Here is a 17098-nt window from a genome sequence, read left to right as displayed (position 1 = left end):
AGGAGAGAAAAAGAGATTTAAATATTATGAGAAAGAGCAATTGATCGTTGAAGCTGTATCACTGTTATCAAACGATTTTAAATATTTCTTTCTCTTACCATAACACTGTAGCATATTCTGTTCGGTAACGAACGATCCGCGTATCGATAGCCATCGGACCGATACTTATTGCCCGTATTGAACAGTACTATTCGAAATTACATACTGGAGATCATAATTGACATTAATCACATTGCTCTTTTGCATCATCATGTAGTAAATTTAGGCAACTGGAATGCTGAACTTAAGAAAAATCACAGTTTTCTAGTATTTTTGGATAATTGCTCTGTGAGAAACAAACTTCTACAACCTGAAATGAAACAGGAGGTATTAGTTCTCTTCAAAGCAATCAATTCAAAGAAACATTTCCCTTTTTCAGGAAAAGGTCACACATCCCTCGAGAAGCTAAAACCCTGTACACATACTGTTTAAAGTACTTGTGAAGCATCATACATACAACAATACAATCTTCCCTTCAACAAAATATGAAATAAGGTGAAAATACATGGATAATACAGCTGCCTTGATCTGAATTCGAGGCGTTGTTGACAGAGTGGTAGAAATGATTAGTTGTTGCAGTCTGGGGAAGCAGCTGGTGAAAAGAATGTAAGCAATCAGGCAGAGATAATCTTTTCCGAGATTACAGAATCTCAATTGGTTGAAGATGATCTGTTCCTTCTGCTGCTGTATTTGGAGTCTGGGTTGTCACTTTTATCTGTGTCAGAACTCTCCCTCTGGGAATCCATATCTATGCTTCCAGCACGGTTGCGTCGATGTCTCCGATTCTGCAGATTCCCAAGTGCGTTTAACTAAAATGGTTCCATGTCATAACAAAAGTTTCATAACTAACATAAAGCAAATGCATTTCTAATCGATTAAAATTCATGCCAACATCCCTACAGATCATTGTGCATCTTGATCATGCAACCATACATCATCATTGTATACTACCGGAGACCAGAGTCCCGCACTACCACCACTGGATATAGCACCAACCAACTACGTAATAGGCACACTACAAGATTCAAGCACCAAAACGTAGCATGTTAATCTTTTTAACATCATGCCTAATTTGAGCTGTTTAAAATGTAGTCAGAAAGCAACATGTGTTAACAGCCTTACTCAAATGTACTTGTTGTAAACAACCATGAGAACCTGTAGATTATACACAGGAATACTATGGCATTGTCCTGTAATATCTTTGATGCATGGAAATGCACAATACAGCATTTGTCTCCTTTCAACAAAACTGCCATGGTCTTAGTTTTGCTTTTTCCGTTTTGAAACTACTTTAATGCCTTTTAAGAATGAGAGGTCCAAAAATATAATCACAATCGGGTCTCAAACCATCAGACCTTAATCAAAGAGTGCTGTTAAATTCTCTTTCAGTAAAACGATATTTACAATATACAAAGGTCATTCTTCTGAAAATGTGCTTAGTCACACAAACCTTGTGGCAAGAGGTTTACATTTCCACTTATTTTATCACATTGCATAGATAATTACACTAAAAGCCACGATTTTGCTTCGCAAATGGTAAAAACTAAATCAAACATAAAGCCGACATAATCATACCTCACGAGGTATTGGCTCATCAGAATCCAGCATTCGGACAACCTGACCCATCTTAGGTCTTTTCTCCGAATCAGGATCAACACACCTCAAAGCTGTCAAAAGGGCACGTTTAAGTGCTCTTGTAGATGGTCTTGTCTCTATACTTGGATCCACTACTTCTTCTGAACGCCTACTCCCAACCATCATTTTGAGCCAGTCAACTAGATTTACCTGCAATAACAATAAGCATAACTTGAAGTGAAAAGTGCACAGTGAAAATAATGCCATGTATAAATGTTTGCGTTACCAATGCACATTTTTTTAAATGTGGTTTCTTCCAATCAAACATTACATAATATGTGTATACGACGCTACACGATTTGAACTCTTGACCTCTTTAATTGCACACACTACACCTTATCCATCAGAAAATCTCCTTGAGATCCAATGCAAGCATAAAAGTATGAGCATGATACTTTTGCTATGGGTCTTAAATTTGGGTGCACAACTAAAGGAGGATATCGTAGGAAAAGCTTGAACTTCCATATTATGAATCAGTGCACTGGAAGAACTTGGTCATATTACAGAAGGCTAAAAATCAATTCACGTATCCCTTGTTCAATAGGGTCTAATGATAGTTCAACCTATCCATTCATCTTCTTAGAAAATAGTCAAAAAATTAGACATAATATCAGTCAAATTTAAACAAGACCAGCAAGTGTAGAAAAGATGAACAATTTTTGCGAAAAAAAATTATAAAAACACGTCTAGCACAACTGATTTTAAATAGAAGTGACAAAGGAAAGTTTGATAAATACAAAAAGAATTCAATGACTATTACTGATTAAGTGAAATAGCTGTCACATCCAGACATTAAAATTGAAGCAATTAGGTAGGCAAATCAGATTGATAGAGCCCAAAGAATGCAGATAACTGAAATGATCAATGAGTAAACTATCAGCAGTCTGCAGAACACGTGGAGTTAACCCATCTTAACTTGTTCGTAATGACTAAACATGATTGAAATGACCAGTCGCCCATAAATACCTCATTTGCGGGGCGCCCATAATCTACAGGATCTCTCCCTGTAATTGCTTCTAGAAGAACAACACCGAAACTGTATACATCACTCTTTTCATTTAGCAGTCCGGTGTTTGCATATTCTGGCGCCACATAACTGCAAATAGGAGAATCCATAAGGCTAAGCCATGAAAATGAATAATTTGGTGGCTTTAACGGTGAAGAATACTTACCCAAAGGTTCCCATAACCCGAGTAGTGATATGACTTTTACCAGCTCCTAGAAGCTTGGCCAAACCAAAATCAGATATTTTAGCATTGAATTCATCATCAATCAATATATTACTGGATTTGATATCTCGGTGCACCACTTTTGGTTCAATGGCCTCGTGTAAATAAGCAAGACTGTCACAAACATGTAAACTCTGACTAGATTAGAAATGCAAGAAATGACATTTCATATTATGCCAAAAAACATAGTTAAGACAACCAGAAGGTTCTAATGCTCAAAAACTAAAAACAAAGCTTAAATAAAAGTCAAGCCCAATATGATGCAATAAGGAAGTAGATTTAGGACTCTAAAGTTATCCGGCGTATTAAACTCATTCCCGGAAAGAAAAGAAATAAAAAAAAACAAGGCCATGAGTCATCCTTACTAGAACTATGAAATATTACTTAAAAGTGAAAGAACACGGTAGCAATAACACAGTAGCAATAAAAGGAAAAAAGAAAGAAAAGAACTCACGCCTTAGCAGTGCCCAAAAGAATCTTTATGCGAGCCTCCCAAGTAAGAGAACCCCGCTGACGCATAGCTCCATGAAGCCATTGTTCTAGATTTCCATTATTCACATACTCATAAACTAGCATCCTGAGTTGTTGAGAAATACAACCAAAACGACAAGTTAGGATGATCATTCTTGAAAAGTTTTAGCAAGTTTTAACATCCAATTCCAGACTCTAGCATTGTCTAAAATTGGGTAATTTAGTTACAAAATATTGACATTTAATATGAAAAGTGGCGGCTTGTACTTGGAACCGACAGAAGTGAACCACATATGTAACATCCAGCACGTAGAACACAGTAGAGACCATAGAATAAAGGGTTTTAACAGAAATGTACCTCTGAGTACCCTCCACACAGTATCCAAGAAGGCGTACTAGATTCTTGTGGCGGACATGACCAATGGCCTCAACTTCAACTCTGAATTCTTTCTCTGCTTGTCCTCTGTCATCAAACACCCAAGAGGTAAATTTCAAGCGGTAACATAATATCAAAAATGAAAAAAACATGTTACAAATTTAAAGAATATTATGCAAAGAAGGCGTACAGATTATTAAGAAGCTTTTTAACTGCTACTGGAGTACCATTGATGAGTTGTCCTCGATAAACAACACCATAACCACCCTCCCCAAGTACATTATCTTTTGAAAAACGATTGGTTGCAATTTCCAAGTCCCTCAAGGTAAACCAGTGACCCCAGCCAAGGTAAGAAAACTCTGGGAGGCCTGTCAAAGGTGACGGAGCAGTTATACGGTAAGAAGATTGTCTATGTACAGCAACTGTCCCTGAACTTCCTTCATCACCAGAATGGCAACTACCATCTTTATCTATATAATGAAATGAGCCTGAATGACTGTTCTCATCAGCATGCCTTGATTTGCCCAAGCCCAAATGGACCATAACCTTGTCCGTTTCTTTTTCATTGGATTTATCATGAACTGTAAGCAGAATACCATCACGTGCAACAAAATCATTAGCTGAGACTTGTTCAACCCTAACTTCTTTAATTTCCTTTGAGACCGGTGGTATTTGGCTAACTGGAAGATTGTTGGAAGCCCTCCTTGACCTTCTTTGACTCCTAGCATTAAGGCATATAACTAGAATGGAAAGAACACCCAATATGGAGACCCCAACAATTATCCCAATTACAACCCACAACTTGAGGCCAAAAAGAAATGTTTTATCATATAAATGTTCCTTCAGAGATGACATATTTCTGATAGCAAAGCTCCTGCAAGAGAAAAAAATCCAATATGAAGCGTAAAACTCCAACCACTTCAGATAATTATTTGAAATAAATGATAAAAAATGCGGGGTTTATACTTATGCAAATGTCCTTTCAAGGCAGCTATAGAAGTACAACTGTTTATAACCACTGAAAATATTTCATCCAAACCATAAAAAAATTATGATACACTAATTCCAATTGAATAGTAATAAGAAAGAAGGAACTACATCATGAAAGTGATCACAGAAGCATCCTACAGCATCATAACTAGGAGACTTCCAACATGGTCTGTGTAGTATCCTATAAACCCAGTACAAACCATGACAGTTCTCATGGATTCAAGTTGCACAAACTGAAGGAGAACATATGAATACTAAAAAAAAAAAATCACACGCTTAAGCTATCTATTCAGTAGAAAATATTCAGGAACTCAAGAAAAAACAAAACATAGGCTACCTATCACAACAGGGCCTAAAATAGGGATGAGAAGACTATCATTTATTTCCACGAGATATGAACTTTTAAGGCAAGCATTACAGTCATAGCATGGCAAATGCTCAGAAGATATCCATAATCGTACCGACCCTCTTATAAGAGAGGGTGACAAGCAAAGACACAAAAGTGGAGACAAGCATATAAAGAAGGAAACAAAAATTAGCAAGCACAAAACACACACAGACACACATACACATAACTCCCAGCTGAAATAACAGATCACTCTTAAAATGTGAGCTCTTATTCTTTTATCCTATACTAAAAAGAAGTACACAACAATTGAGTGCACAATCAACTTCCAGAACATTTTAACTTGGTCAAAATGGACCTACCAGAATCTGCAAGTATTCCATACTGTTAAATTCAGAATTAAGAAAAGCGAGAAGAAATATTCCCTACTTAATTCAATGTACATATTAACATTCTCCCATTTTTCAGTCTTGTAGAGTCTTATAAAATCACAGGTGGAGAAACCACTCCACCTTAACCAACTCCTGCATCAAGTTTACCAGCAAGTTCAACTCAATAAAGAACTACTAACTGCTTCCAAGAGCATCATCAGTAAGGAAACAGAAACACCAAACAGGCACTCCAAATCTAGATTTCTCGCACCACAATAACAAATTAACACCCAGAAGAAGAAAAGAACATGGTTTTATCCCATACGCCACATGCAATAATTTTTTTTCCACGAAATCAAGCCAGGGCACGACAAATCTGGGTCCATCGACTCTCAAACATACCTTGTATCTCCAGATCTCCACCAAGATCCAATCTTTCGGCCCTTCCGTCCCCCGTTCCGCAAGGTTCAGCCAAGAAGCGAGCCGACGGAGCGAAGCTGCGCCACCAGAGATGTCGAAAGCTACGGCACCATTTGCCTCAGGGAATCAGATCCGGGAGACAGAGAGGCTTCAAGAAACGATTCACAGAGCTGTCGGAAAGAAGCGGCGCCTCAGATCTAAGCCGGAATAGAGTTTTGGAAGGCTACAGAAGCTCCTCCTCTGAAAGCCTAGCCCTGAATCTAGCTCTAGGAGAAGCTGCACAGGAACAAAGGTAGCGCCTTGGATTTGTAGTAGGAAAGGGGAATGGTACACATGAGCGAGAGAGAGAGAGAGGAGGAGGAAGAGGAGGAGGAGGAAGGAGGTGGGAGAGGGAGAGGGAGAGATGGAGTTGTCAACGGTAGGTAGCAAATGGAAGTGGAGGAGGAGGAAGAGGTGGAGAGGAGACTGGGGAGGAGGAAGAGGAGGAGGAGGCGATGCTTCTGGTTGCAGTAAAAGAGTTGGCAGAAGAGGTGACATGGAATTGTCATCCTTTATTTTTATTTTTATTTTTTGGAATTCATATACAGACGATTTTTCTGAAAAAGATTCTATTTTTGTTTTTCCATATATACCCCTCTCTCTCTCTCTCTCTCTTTATATATATATATATATATATATATATATTGATAGTACCTTTAATTTTTATAATTATATAAATATCCTTTCTTCTATCATTTTATATCGTTATATTCGCCCCATCATAGGGTGTCACGTGACCTTCACCTTCTCTTTCTCTTTCTCCACCCTCATTTAGTAGTGTTGCATGATATATTAAAGAGTAAAATCATCATCTTAATGTTTTCTAATATTATGTTTTTTATAGTAGCTTTAAACATAAACAAGATTAAAAATTATTTTTCGAACTTTTAAAATTAATCAATTTAGAAAATTATTGCATTTTCCTTTTTTCTGTTATTTTTTAATATCATGTTCTTTTTTTTATTGAGTCATTGGAAGCCTTGAGAAAAATAAATAGCATGGAAAATGCTATATATATATATATAATGCATAAATGGGATTTAAACTCTAATTCTTCAATATAAGAGAGATGGCAAATTTTAATTTTAATTCGTTGTCATTATTGATAAATCAAAACAATATTAGATGGCTCCACCTTAATTTTCCTACTTATTTTCATCCCTATCAATTTGTGGTAAAATTATCGAACTAAATATTAAAAAAAATAAAAGAAAAACTCAAATAAGATAGCCTGAAAGAGCACGCAATTAATTTCCCACACTGATTGTTATGAGAGAGGGCATGGCGTGCATGCATGTTATTAATAATTGCACAACACACATCTCGAGAAAAAAAATCAGAAAAATTCAAAATAGATGGATCATTTTCATTTAATTCGAAGATCTCTTGCGTAATCCCCACTCGATATCACGCTCTACCATTATAATTTCCCATCAATATCTCGTTATAATTTAATTAAGAAGAAATTAGTGTCTGATTTAAGAAGGGATTTGATTATGATTTAAATTGGATCCTTCGAGTATCTAATTATAATTGCCAAGGTTTTAATGCTAGCATTTGACTTTTGATTTGGATTCGTTTTCATATTATATGTTATTTTTGTGTTTTTCTGGGGGAATTGAAGGGTGGAGCTAACAAAGGGAGAGGAGAGGAGAGGAGGATGGTGAAGGATTGAGAAGTAGTACCAGCATATGACAGCAATGTATCTTGAAATGTCAGCTACTCCTTTTGAGTTCTTTGTACCCAACCCATATGTTCCACGCTTGCCATCTGTTTGATGGAATGAATTGTTTGAAGTGCCAAGAGTGGTCATGAACTGGCTAATTAATCCCCAAAGGAGAAGAAGAGTGGGGGATGGAGAAGGTGTTGATGTTGGTTGGTCGGATGGGTATTTTATTCAGCTGGGGTGGGGTAGATGGGAGTTGATTAGCAGCAGAACGAGCCATTAGTCTCACCTAATCTTGCATATGAACTTGAAATGTAGAGCTGATGAACAGGTCAAGTAGGTTGAGTGTGGCTTTCATGCAGGATTGCTATGGAACAATTTGTATGCAGTGTTGATGACAAAGAGCATTTAGAATTCTCCAACTAAGTTCAAGGAATTTGATTCAGATGCTTGATTTTCAATAACAAGTAAAAAAAAAATCATGAACATCCATGCAGAAATCTCTGAGTGGTGGTGCTGGACATGAATCATGAGAGACCAAATCATATGGAAGATGAATCCTTAAATGTATGCTTAGTAATCCATCTTTTGAATGATTTGTTGGGACAACTGCAAGTCTCATGAGTCAACAAACTCTGTTTCCTTCCTCAATTATAGAGAGGGAGAGAGAGAGAGAGAGAGAGAGAGAGAGGTATGGCTACCACTACAGTTTACCTACAGAAGTATGGCTTCTAACAAGGACCAAGCTAACAGAGATACATCATGTCAACACACATCATTCTTAGGTCAGCCAGAGAGGATGGGGTTTCTTTCTTAGGAAGATGTACCTGAAGAGATGTATTTGCATGCATGGAATTCAAGAGACTGCAGTGTAGAATAACAAAAGAGCAGTTTGCACCTACATGAGCTAAAGTTGTCATACTGTGCAAGTATTTAAGCAAACACAACAATAGAGGATTAGAGCATGAAGTGTGTGGTTTTATCCCTCTCAAGAAGTTTCAATGAGCTTGCTCTGGTGCAGCAGTTCCTGGGGCAGCACAGTGTCATGCTTATTTAATTGTTCCACCTTTACCTTTCAGGGCCCTGAGAAAGAAGAAAAGAAAAATCATATCTCAACTTTGGAATGCAATCATTCTGTAGTAAAGATATGTTCACAATTGGAACTTCTTTACTCTATGCCATCATGGATAATATTTCAGTGAAGAATAATGGTCAACCACCAGTATGTTATGGATTAAGATGGTGTGGGTCTTTTTGTCCCTTGGATGTACCAATTGCAACATCTAAAAGTAAGCAATACCAAAGTCTTCTGGGTGCCACAAATCATGCCCTCTCTAAACATGGCTTTATCACATAGTGGATTCCAAACAGGCATAACAACACAATATTTTGCCGTCCAAAGCAATGAAGACAGTGATGGCCCAGCATGATGGATTCCCATGATCTTGTTCTCCAGCTTGGAGATAAAAGAGCCAAAATAGATGATGTGAGCATCTTTAGAGAAGAAGAGAAAAGGATTGCTTCCAATCTTTAAACTTCCCATATTAGTATATGGTGCGTGACAAGTAAGCCATTGTTGACTTGCTGGCCCAGATTATGTAGTTTATATGGAGGAAGATCTTGATGTTGATGTAAGTGGTGTTATCTCATGCTGTAATGGCACACAAGTAATGAGATATGATGATTATACTATCTATTACCAAAATCATAGAAAAAAAAAAAACCATTTCTTTGTTTTCTGATCACTGCAATTTTACAATTACAAATTTATTTTCTACTCAGACCTTCTAGCAGTCCAATTTAAACTTGGAAACCAGATAGTTCTTTAAGAAACAATAAGCTATTGATATCACAACGCGATATGCGCATTCTTCATCTAACTAGTGAAAATTAGTCATCCAAAATGTATTCATATTTTTTTACCCTTTTAATCTAATCTTGCAACATATTTTTTACAAATTATGATGTCGAATTATGCAAATGCAACTTGTATACAAAAATATATGCATTAGTGAAGTTGGCTTACCATAGTTTTTTTGACTTGGTCTCTCTTCACAGTTTCAGGCTTTCTTTACTTTGTCCATCCATTTCACAATTTATGGGCAGAGAGATTCTGAAAATGATTACTGGAAGCAGATAGAGTTCATTTCACAGTTGCTGGCTGTTGAGCATTAGGTGGCACTCTTTATGGTTGTGGATCAAACTGAGCTTGAATAGTTATTACAGAGGACACCAGCTACAGATTATACTGGAATCATTAATGGCTACAACCAACCACAGACCCTGCAGCAAGAAACTGTCAGCGGCAGAAAAAGGATATGATTTCAGGATGCAGTTCATTGCACACTGAGATAAAAAAAAGGGGCTGTTATTAGCAACATCACTTCAGGCTATGGACAGAGCAGCAGAAGGTCATCAAGACATGTACCTACTTCTTTGTGATTCATTCAGCCACCAAACTTTCAGTTTGCTTACACAATATTTTCCAGCATCCATGAAAGTACAGGATAGGTTGTTCAAAGTTCGTCAGCCAGGAGGAGGTGCTAAATTATGAGCTTCATTGCAACTGCAGCAGCAAAGGACATGAAATTGTTAAGTGCAGTAAAATATAGCTGAGCAACAACCATGGGGACCATTAGATTATTGACAATAGAGACAGAGCAAGAGGCCAACCAAGCTGCTACTATATAGAGTGAGCCCATTTGGCTGAAAACGAGGTGCATGTGCATTTCTGTTGATGAGTGCATAAAGCTGACTTGTTGCAGCAGCTTCTATCCTCCAAGTATATGATGTTATCGAAGTATCCTGAGAGAAGAAATGCACTGACAATACATCACCTTCAGTCTACAAGTAAGAAAGAGTAAAGCTAATAAGAGGCCATGAAAGGATTATGACATTGAGAGAAGAAAACAAGGAGATGGGAGAAAGAGCAGTGCTACAAGACCTTGCCACAGTTCTCATGTCACAAGATTGTGAAGTGCCAAAATTTCAGCATCATGCTATAGAATCCGTGACACATGATTATCCTATGGTCAGTTCCAGAGGTAAAGACTCTGGAGATCAAAATTTCTTCTACAGTTCAGATTAAAACATACCCTATGGACTTGAATAGGACAGTTCTTTAGCTTGATTTGTTTTCCCTTTTTTTAAATGGATGTACTTGGTTATAAAAGTGTGGAAAACTGGGACCAGAAGTGGTATGAAACCTGAAAGCATCTAATTTATGGACAACCTGCAGCTCTTTACCAGCTCATTTCTTTAATTTTTTTTCCTTTTTTTTCTTGGTACAAAAATCTGATTTAAGTCTCAGAAATTAGTGATATGTGTTGCTAAGCAGCAGAGCACTACCTTTTAGAAGCCTTCATCATTCAAAATCCTACCCTCCAGTTTTCTCGTATCAGAAACTTCAGAGTGTATTTTAAGTGTTTAACCTTCTATTTCCCTGGAGCAACCTTGTATTATTAATCATCCAAAACACAGACATCAGGAGCAAGACCGACATGGAGGAAAAGAAAACTGAGTATTTCTTCTAAAAAGTTCTAATCTGATAGAATTACATCGAGCTAATGGTTAGCAGATGATCTACATTATTACTCACACTAAACAATAATCCATAGCAGTAAGATTCAGTCAGTAATGGCCAATTAGAGTTCATCAAAATCTCATTTCCAAATTAACATGAAGAAAATAAAAACCAGCGTCATCTTCATCGGTTGCAGCACATTTCAGGTAATGCAACATCTGTGTAGACCTTCTTTGACTCTCCATTGAAGATCTCAAACTTGTTGATCTCGCTTGTGCCACTGCTTGCTCCATATCGTTATAGAGAGTATCTTTATCCAGAATTAAGCAACAAATTCAAATGGTGGATAATGGTGACAACAGAAGAAATAGCAAGAAAGAAAGAACCATGAGTTACCTCATCATCTTGCAAGGCTGGTTGACCAATATCCACAAATCAATTACCTGTGCAGCAGAAATAAATCATTTTCCATTATCTAGTTCCAGTCAGGTTACGCATTCATTCAAGCCATGAAGGACCTCTGGAATGTACCAAATGTAAACAAAACAAGTATAACACAAGCATCGTAAGTGGACAGTAGCAGTATGATGGATTCAGAAAGTAATTCATGTGAATAATCATCCATAAACACTGCAAAATGGCCCATACTTCTGCTCATCACCAGCAAGCTTAGTTCGGTAGGTGTCATTATAGAGTGATGGTATAGACAACATATCATTGCTCAACTATTGTGAAGGGTGGTTCACAGGCTTCTTTACAGATCTGCTTCTTCCAAAATGTTGAACTCCATTTCCCCCATCTGATCTGCCCAATCAGGATGAATTACACTTACTAAAGTGGAATATTTTTTTGGAAGCAGACTGATGATCTAGCATCATAACAAAGTAGAAAATTAGTCATAAACCTTCTGAAAAATGGTTTAAGAAGTCCATTGGCAGCTGTAAATTCTTTTCCACAAGATTTAACAACCAGATTTGGTTGGTATGTGCCTAGTTATCTTCTTTCCTTTCTCAAGGCACTCTCTGACCCGCTTCTAAATTTGTAAAATCCTCCAGAATTTTAACAGGGGAATAAGCAGCACAAAGTGTCCAGAATAAACTTGTTCTCATTTCCTCTAGCAGTTTCCCAGGAGCCTTATAGCATGTAGTGTTTTCTGTGATTATCACATAAGCCCAGCAGAAGATTATTCTTGACTTGGGAACAGCAAATTCCAGTTCATCTACCAAAAAGATCTGAAAATGTTGAAAACAAAATCAGTTTGGTATTTGTGCCACCTTCCCCCACCTGCTGCCTCTATAACTTTGCCCAATATCTTAAAAGGTCTTGTTAGCATTTCTTTTACTTCATCAGAAGTATCAACTCAAAGAAAAAGAATGTTCCTCTTGAGCCAGATACCAGGAAGTCATTTATCATGTTTATCTGCACATCCTTCCAGCTATCTGTCATAATTCTGTGACCTCTTGTAGCCCAAGAAGATCTAATTTCTATAAATGCATTCTGTATTAGTTTGAACTTCTTCTCTTTTGTTTTGATAATTGTGTTTGAAAGGACAGAACCCAGTAGGATCTGTCAATTGCAGTTTTGTACCACTCGTATCATTTCCTGTCAACCTTCCCCTGGAACTTTTCTGTATGGCTTTAATGGTAGAAACATCATGATTACCAATTGCACATACTGCCTCGATCTTATAATTTGTGTGCTCACATCCTCATTTCCATTGTCTGTATGCATACAACAGGCTGCAACTTCCTTGGTTTTAGGCTTTCATCCAATTCATATTAGTTGCCATTGCATAGCCTGTGTTCACTGCATTCATTCGCCACAAAAGAGTTCGGAAAAAGAAGGCTTGGTCTATGATGTGGTGGATATCGATGATGTCCGAATCAACCCAACTTGATTCTGGGCTGCTTCCCGCAAAGAGTTTGATGTGGCCGAGGAAGTGGCTTAGGAGTTCATCGGACTGTCACGAACTTAGTTGGAATTGCCTAAGTCATGAAGCACCCTTGCGTTATCCTTCTACAAAGGGTTAGCCTAGTTGTAATCTTTCTTAGGTCCCGAAGGACCTGTAAAAGAGCAAATTAATTATTTCAGAAAACGAGTGGTGGACAAGTCTCAATGTCTCGCAAAGAGGACAGCCTTATAAGTAATTTAGCAAGCATTTGGTGTGCAAGAGAAAAAAGAGAGGAAAGCGAAAACAATAACTTTAGAATGAATAATTGCAAGTCCACAAATGATTGCTCACATGGTGTTGAGCACATTGGTTCTAGGGTACAAACTTCTGAATCCAATCGATGCTCAACACTATCCCAAACCCCCATCTAGCCTTGTGTCGAGTTGTGCTAGGGAACTAAAATGGCTGATGACAACACCACAACCTACAAAAAACAGGCCATGATATGTAAAAATTGAGCCATTCTGGGATAGTTTTGCCCATTTTGATGAGCGATTGCTCTATAGCTCTGTAAACTGTTCTTGCTCACATTTTTCAAGCAAAAACATACATAAACAAGGCAAAACACACTGCCAAACATATGTACAAGCAAACAAAAGTTATAAACGATCTCCTAATTAAACTGTTGACACCCTTGTTGAGGCTTGCTGGTAGGCTTTACGGATTGCTTTTTCGTGTCACAAGGTGTCTTTAGACTCCCAACTTCACCAAATTAAGTTACAAACGATCCTATAATTAAGCTTTCGCCACTTCACCAAGTATTCGATCTGCTCTGCTCCTTTGGGTAGCTTTATCTTGCAATCAACTAAAATGACTTTGACTCGTTTTTCGTAGGAGGCATTGGTGGGGTAGCCAAGTTGAAACATTTCAGGAAGCATCTTGTGGATCTAAGTGGTAGGCTTTCAAGTTGCTTATGTGGAAGACATTGTGAATTTTAATGCACACTAACAATTGCAACTTGTAGGAGATATTGCTTACCCTATTGATAATTGGGAAGGGTCCTTCATACTTACACACTATTCCCTTGTGCACTCTATGGCTAAAGAACTGCAATGATATTGGTGGGAGTTTCACCAGCACCAAGTCGTTGACTTTAAACTCGTATGGTTGCCTTTCATGATCTGCCTACTTCTTCATCTTTTTAATCACCTTCTCCAAGTATACTCGGGAATATCTATGTTTCGATGTCATTCTTTTGTAAAGTGTTACATTGATGAGCTACTTCTAGTATAATCGATCGTCAAGGTGTAAGGAGTTGACGACTGCTATCTAGTAATGATCTCAAATGGGCTCTTGTTGGATATGGAGCTCCGTTGTAAGTTATAGAAGAATTGGGCTATGTTCAACAAATTCACTTAATCTTATTGGTTGGCACTCACTTAGTACTGAAGATATTGCTCAAGGAGTGAACTTGTTCTTTCAGTTTGGTCATCTATTTAAGGGTGGAGGCTTATGGAGAAGTATAACTTGGATCCTAACAATTTAAATAGCTCGATCCAAAATCATCTTAAGAAACGCACATCTCGATTGTTGATGATTTTGTGTGGAACTCCCTAATACAATACCACATTTTTCATCATCAACTTGACTGCCTTCTTTACCGAGCAGTATAGAGGTGCAACAATAAATGTTGTATAATTTAAAAACCAATCGACCACCACGAGTATCGATTTAAGTCCACCTACCGCCAACAAGCTTGATACGAAGTCTAAGAAAATGATCTCTTATGGCCTTTTATAGTATTAGCAACGGTTCCAAAAGTCCCACTGACTTTTGTTGCCCTACCTTATTTAGTTGACAAGGCATGTCTAAATATATTCCTCCACATCAGTCTCATCTTCGACCAATAGAAGACTCTTCACGAGAGCCAACGTTCGAAGGAGGAGGATGATTAGTGATAAATATATCGCTGGTTGGGGCGTTCTCTCCTTTGTTAACTCACCTGACGAGATATGATCAGTGATATATATATTCGTTATTAGTTTTCAACTCTTAGCTATACCAAACCACATGCCTATGCAAAAAAAAAACACAAATAAAACATAAACCACAGTAAAAATTTATATCGTTAACTTAAGTTAAGAATATTTAATTTTTTATTTATAATTTTTAATAAAATCTCTTTAAATGTTTTCTTATCGCTCTTTATATTGTTGTAATTATTACTCTTCTTCTAACTACATCATCTACGTAGTAACCCACATAGTCTCTCTATCACATGTTAACACCTATTATAGCTCCACCTAATTATTTTATAAATAATTTGTGTTCTATCTTTCTTGCTAACTCTATATATCTAATTAAACCTTCTCATTTACCCAACACTCATACGATCCATATAAAGTATTATGATTAAACAAAACTTTGAACTCTCCTCTCCTCTCCATTTGAACTGTCCAATCTTTCCTTAAAATGTAAAACCAAACGAGCTATTTTAGAAAACCATGAAAAGAATAAAGAACATGAAGGAGGGAAGACATTTCGACCCTCGAATAAAAGAAAATTCATGGAATAAGTAGTGAGGAGTGGTGTTTTAATTGAAACTACAAGACCCTTTGTTCCTTGGGAAAAGCAAAAAAAATCACACCCATTAAACCTATCGCTGCTTTTATTTTTCTCCCCTCCAATCATCACGTAATAAATAATACCGAAACACAAATAACGAACAGAAATCGCATTCGAAAACGAATAATCAGCCGACCAAGAAACAAACTCCTCTCCTTCCTCCGACCTCAAAATCGGCGTCCTCCTCCTCCTCAGTGGGCGTAGCCGACGAGGAGCGGCGCGTCGTTGAGGCCCCCCAAGTCCATCGACGACTTGGCCAACGCGGGCGGGGTGGCGTACCTGGCGGAGAAACCCCGCCGGACGGTGTCGCCGTCCGAGTCGCTGCCCTGCCCCTCGTCGAAGTTGCGGGCGTAGCTCATGGGGTCGTACCCGAACCTGCCGCCGGGCTTGCCTCCGCCGCCGTTCCGGGGCCGGCGGCGGAACCGGCGGATGAAGGTCTTCCACCGGGGGCCGGCCACGAGCTCGGACCACTCCCGCACCTTGAGGATAGCCTTCCATCCTCTGCACCACCACCGCCGGCTCGCCGCGGGGCAGGCCCCGTCGGTCCGCTCCGACGCCGGGGGCATTATCCTCTCCCAGGCCTTGTTAGGCCAGGGCACAAAGAAGCAGCAGCAGCCGCGCTTGGAGAACATCTCGTCCGCCGTGGCCATCGCTGCATCGTCTGAACCCGGCGAATGGTTGGCCGAGCCCATGAAATCAGCGACGACGGCGGTCCACCCCTCTCTCCTCTCTTGAAGAGAGGGAGAGAGGGGGGAGGTGGGGATAAAAAGAAGCGGAAAAGAGTGAAACGGGAGGGAGGAGATGGAAACAGCTGTAGGAGGGGTGATGGTGGCGTCGCAACGGGTGGATGGGGTGGAAACGAATGGAGGAGCGGAGGACGAGAGGACGGTGTCTTTATCTGTGAAGGCAGACCCGCGAAACCTCCGCAGATTTCGCCAATCAACTATGACTAAATTTATAGTTAATAGTATAATAATACAAATTTTATGAGAGGAATTGCTTTTTTGTTTTCTGTATGCTACTGCTGAGACCGACCGTTGTTCATTCATTACAAGGCCACGACGAGGACATGGATGGGTACAGCACAAAATCTTAAACTGTTTTCTTTTATTAGCTTAGATAAGACTCAGTCCAGTCTCCCCAGGTGCGTCGTTTACATGCCTCAAATACGGAACACGACTGCACCTGTCTTTGATTCTTACAGAAAAAACGTCCACAGTGTCTTTTTGCTGGGTTATCACCTCACGGATACACGAGTAATGGAAAGGCTCATTAAATACTAGATTGTTTGTCTCATAGCTACAGTGGATTCCATATCTAACAAAGTTATATGTGACATTTGAGTCTAGATTTCCAGATGAGACCACACCCTGATGCTGATCGAGAGTACAATGGTGATGTACATAGTTTACTACGTAAGCTGTGCCCATCCCACCGTAGTAGAGGCCGAAACTTTTGAGACAAATAGATGTCGCAC

At 38.7% G+C, this 17098-nt stretch overlaps 2 protein-coding genes across 2 annotated transcripts; both read right to left on the bottom strand.

Moving 5' to 3' along the window:
* Positions 1–350: 350 nt before the first annotated feature.
* Positions 351–6399, bottom strand: LOC135678335 (probable receptor-like protein kinase At5g18500). The gene is made up of 8 exons (XM_065191011.1): positions 5860–6399; positions 3941–4624; positions 3733–3837; positions 3358–3480; positions 2847–3017; positions 2641–2770; positions 1615–1824; positions 351–824 (listed from the first exon to the last, which is right to left on the bottom strand). Exons 2-8 carry the CDS (start codon positions 4603–4605, stop codon positions 690–692), a joined length of 1539 nt encoding a protein of 512 aa, XP_065047083.1. The 5' UTR covers positions 4606–4624; positions 5860–6399; the 3' UTR covers positions 351–689.
* Positions 6400–11083: 4684 nt separating this feature from the next.
* Positions 11084–16488, bottom strand: LOC135678334 (uncharacterized). Its single transcript, XM_065191010.1, has 2 exons — positions 15788–16488; positions 11084–11548 (listed from the first exon to the last, which is right to left on the bottom strand). The coding sequence occupies exon 1, from the start codon at positions 16311–16313 to the stop codon at positions 15813–15815; it is 501 nt and encodes a 166-aa protein (XP_065047082.1). The 5' UTR covers positions 16314–16488; the 3' UTR covers positions 11084–11548; positions 15788–15812.
* Between the last annotated feature and the right edge of the window lie 610 nt (positions 16489–17098).

Source organism: Musa acuminata, chromosome BXJ1-7 (genome assembly GCF_036884655.1).
Source record: "Musa acuminata AAA Group cultivar baxijiao chromosome BXJ1-7, Cavendish_Baxijiao_AAA, whole genome shotgun sequence".
Classification (NCBI taxonomy): Eukaryota; Viridiplantae; Streptophyta; class Magnoliopsida; order Zingiberales; family Musaceae; genus Musa; species Musa acuminata.
Note: the sequence above shows the minus strand (reverse complement) of the source record. Positions and strands in the feature narration are given on the sequence as shown.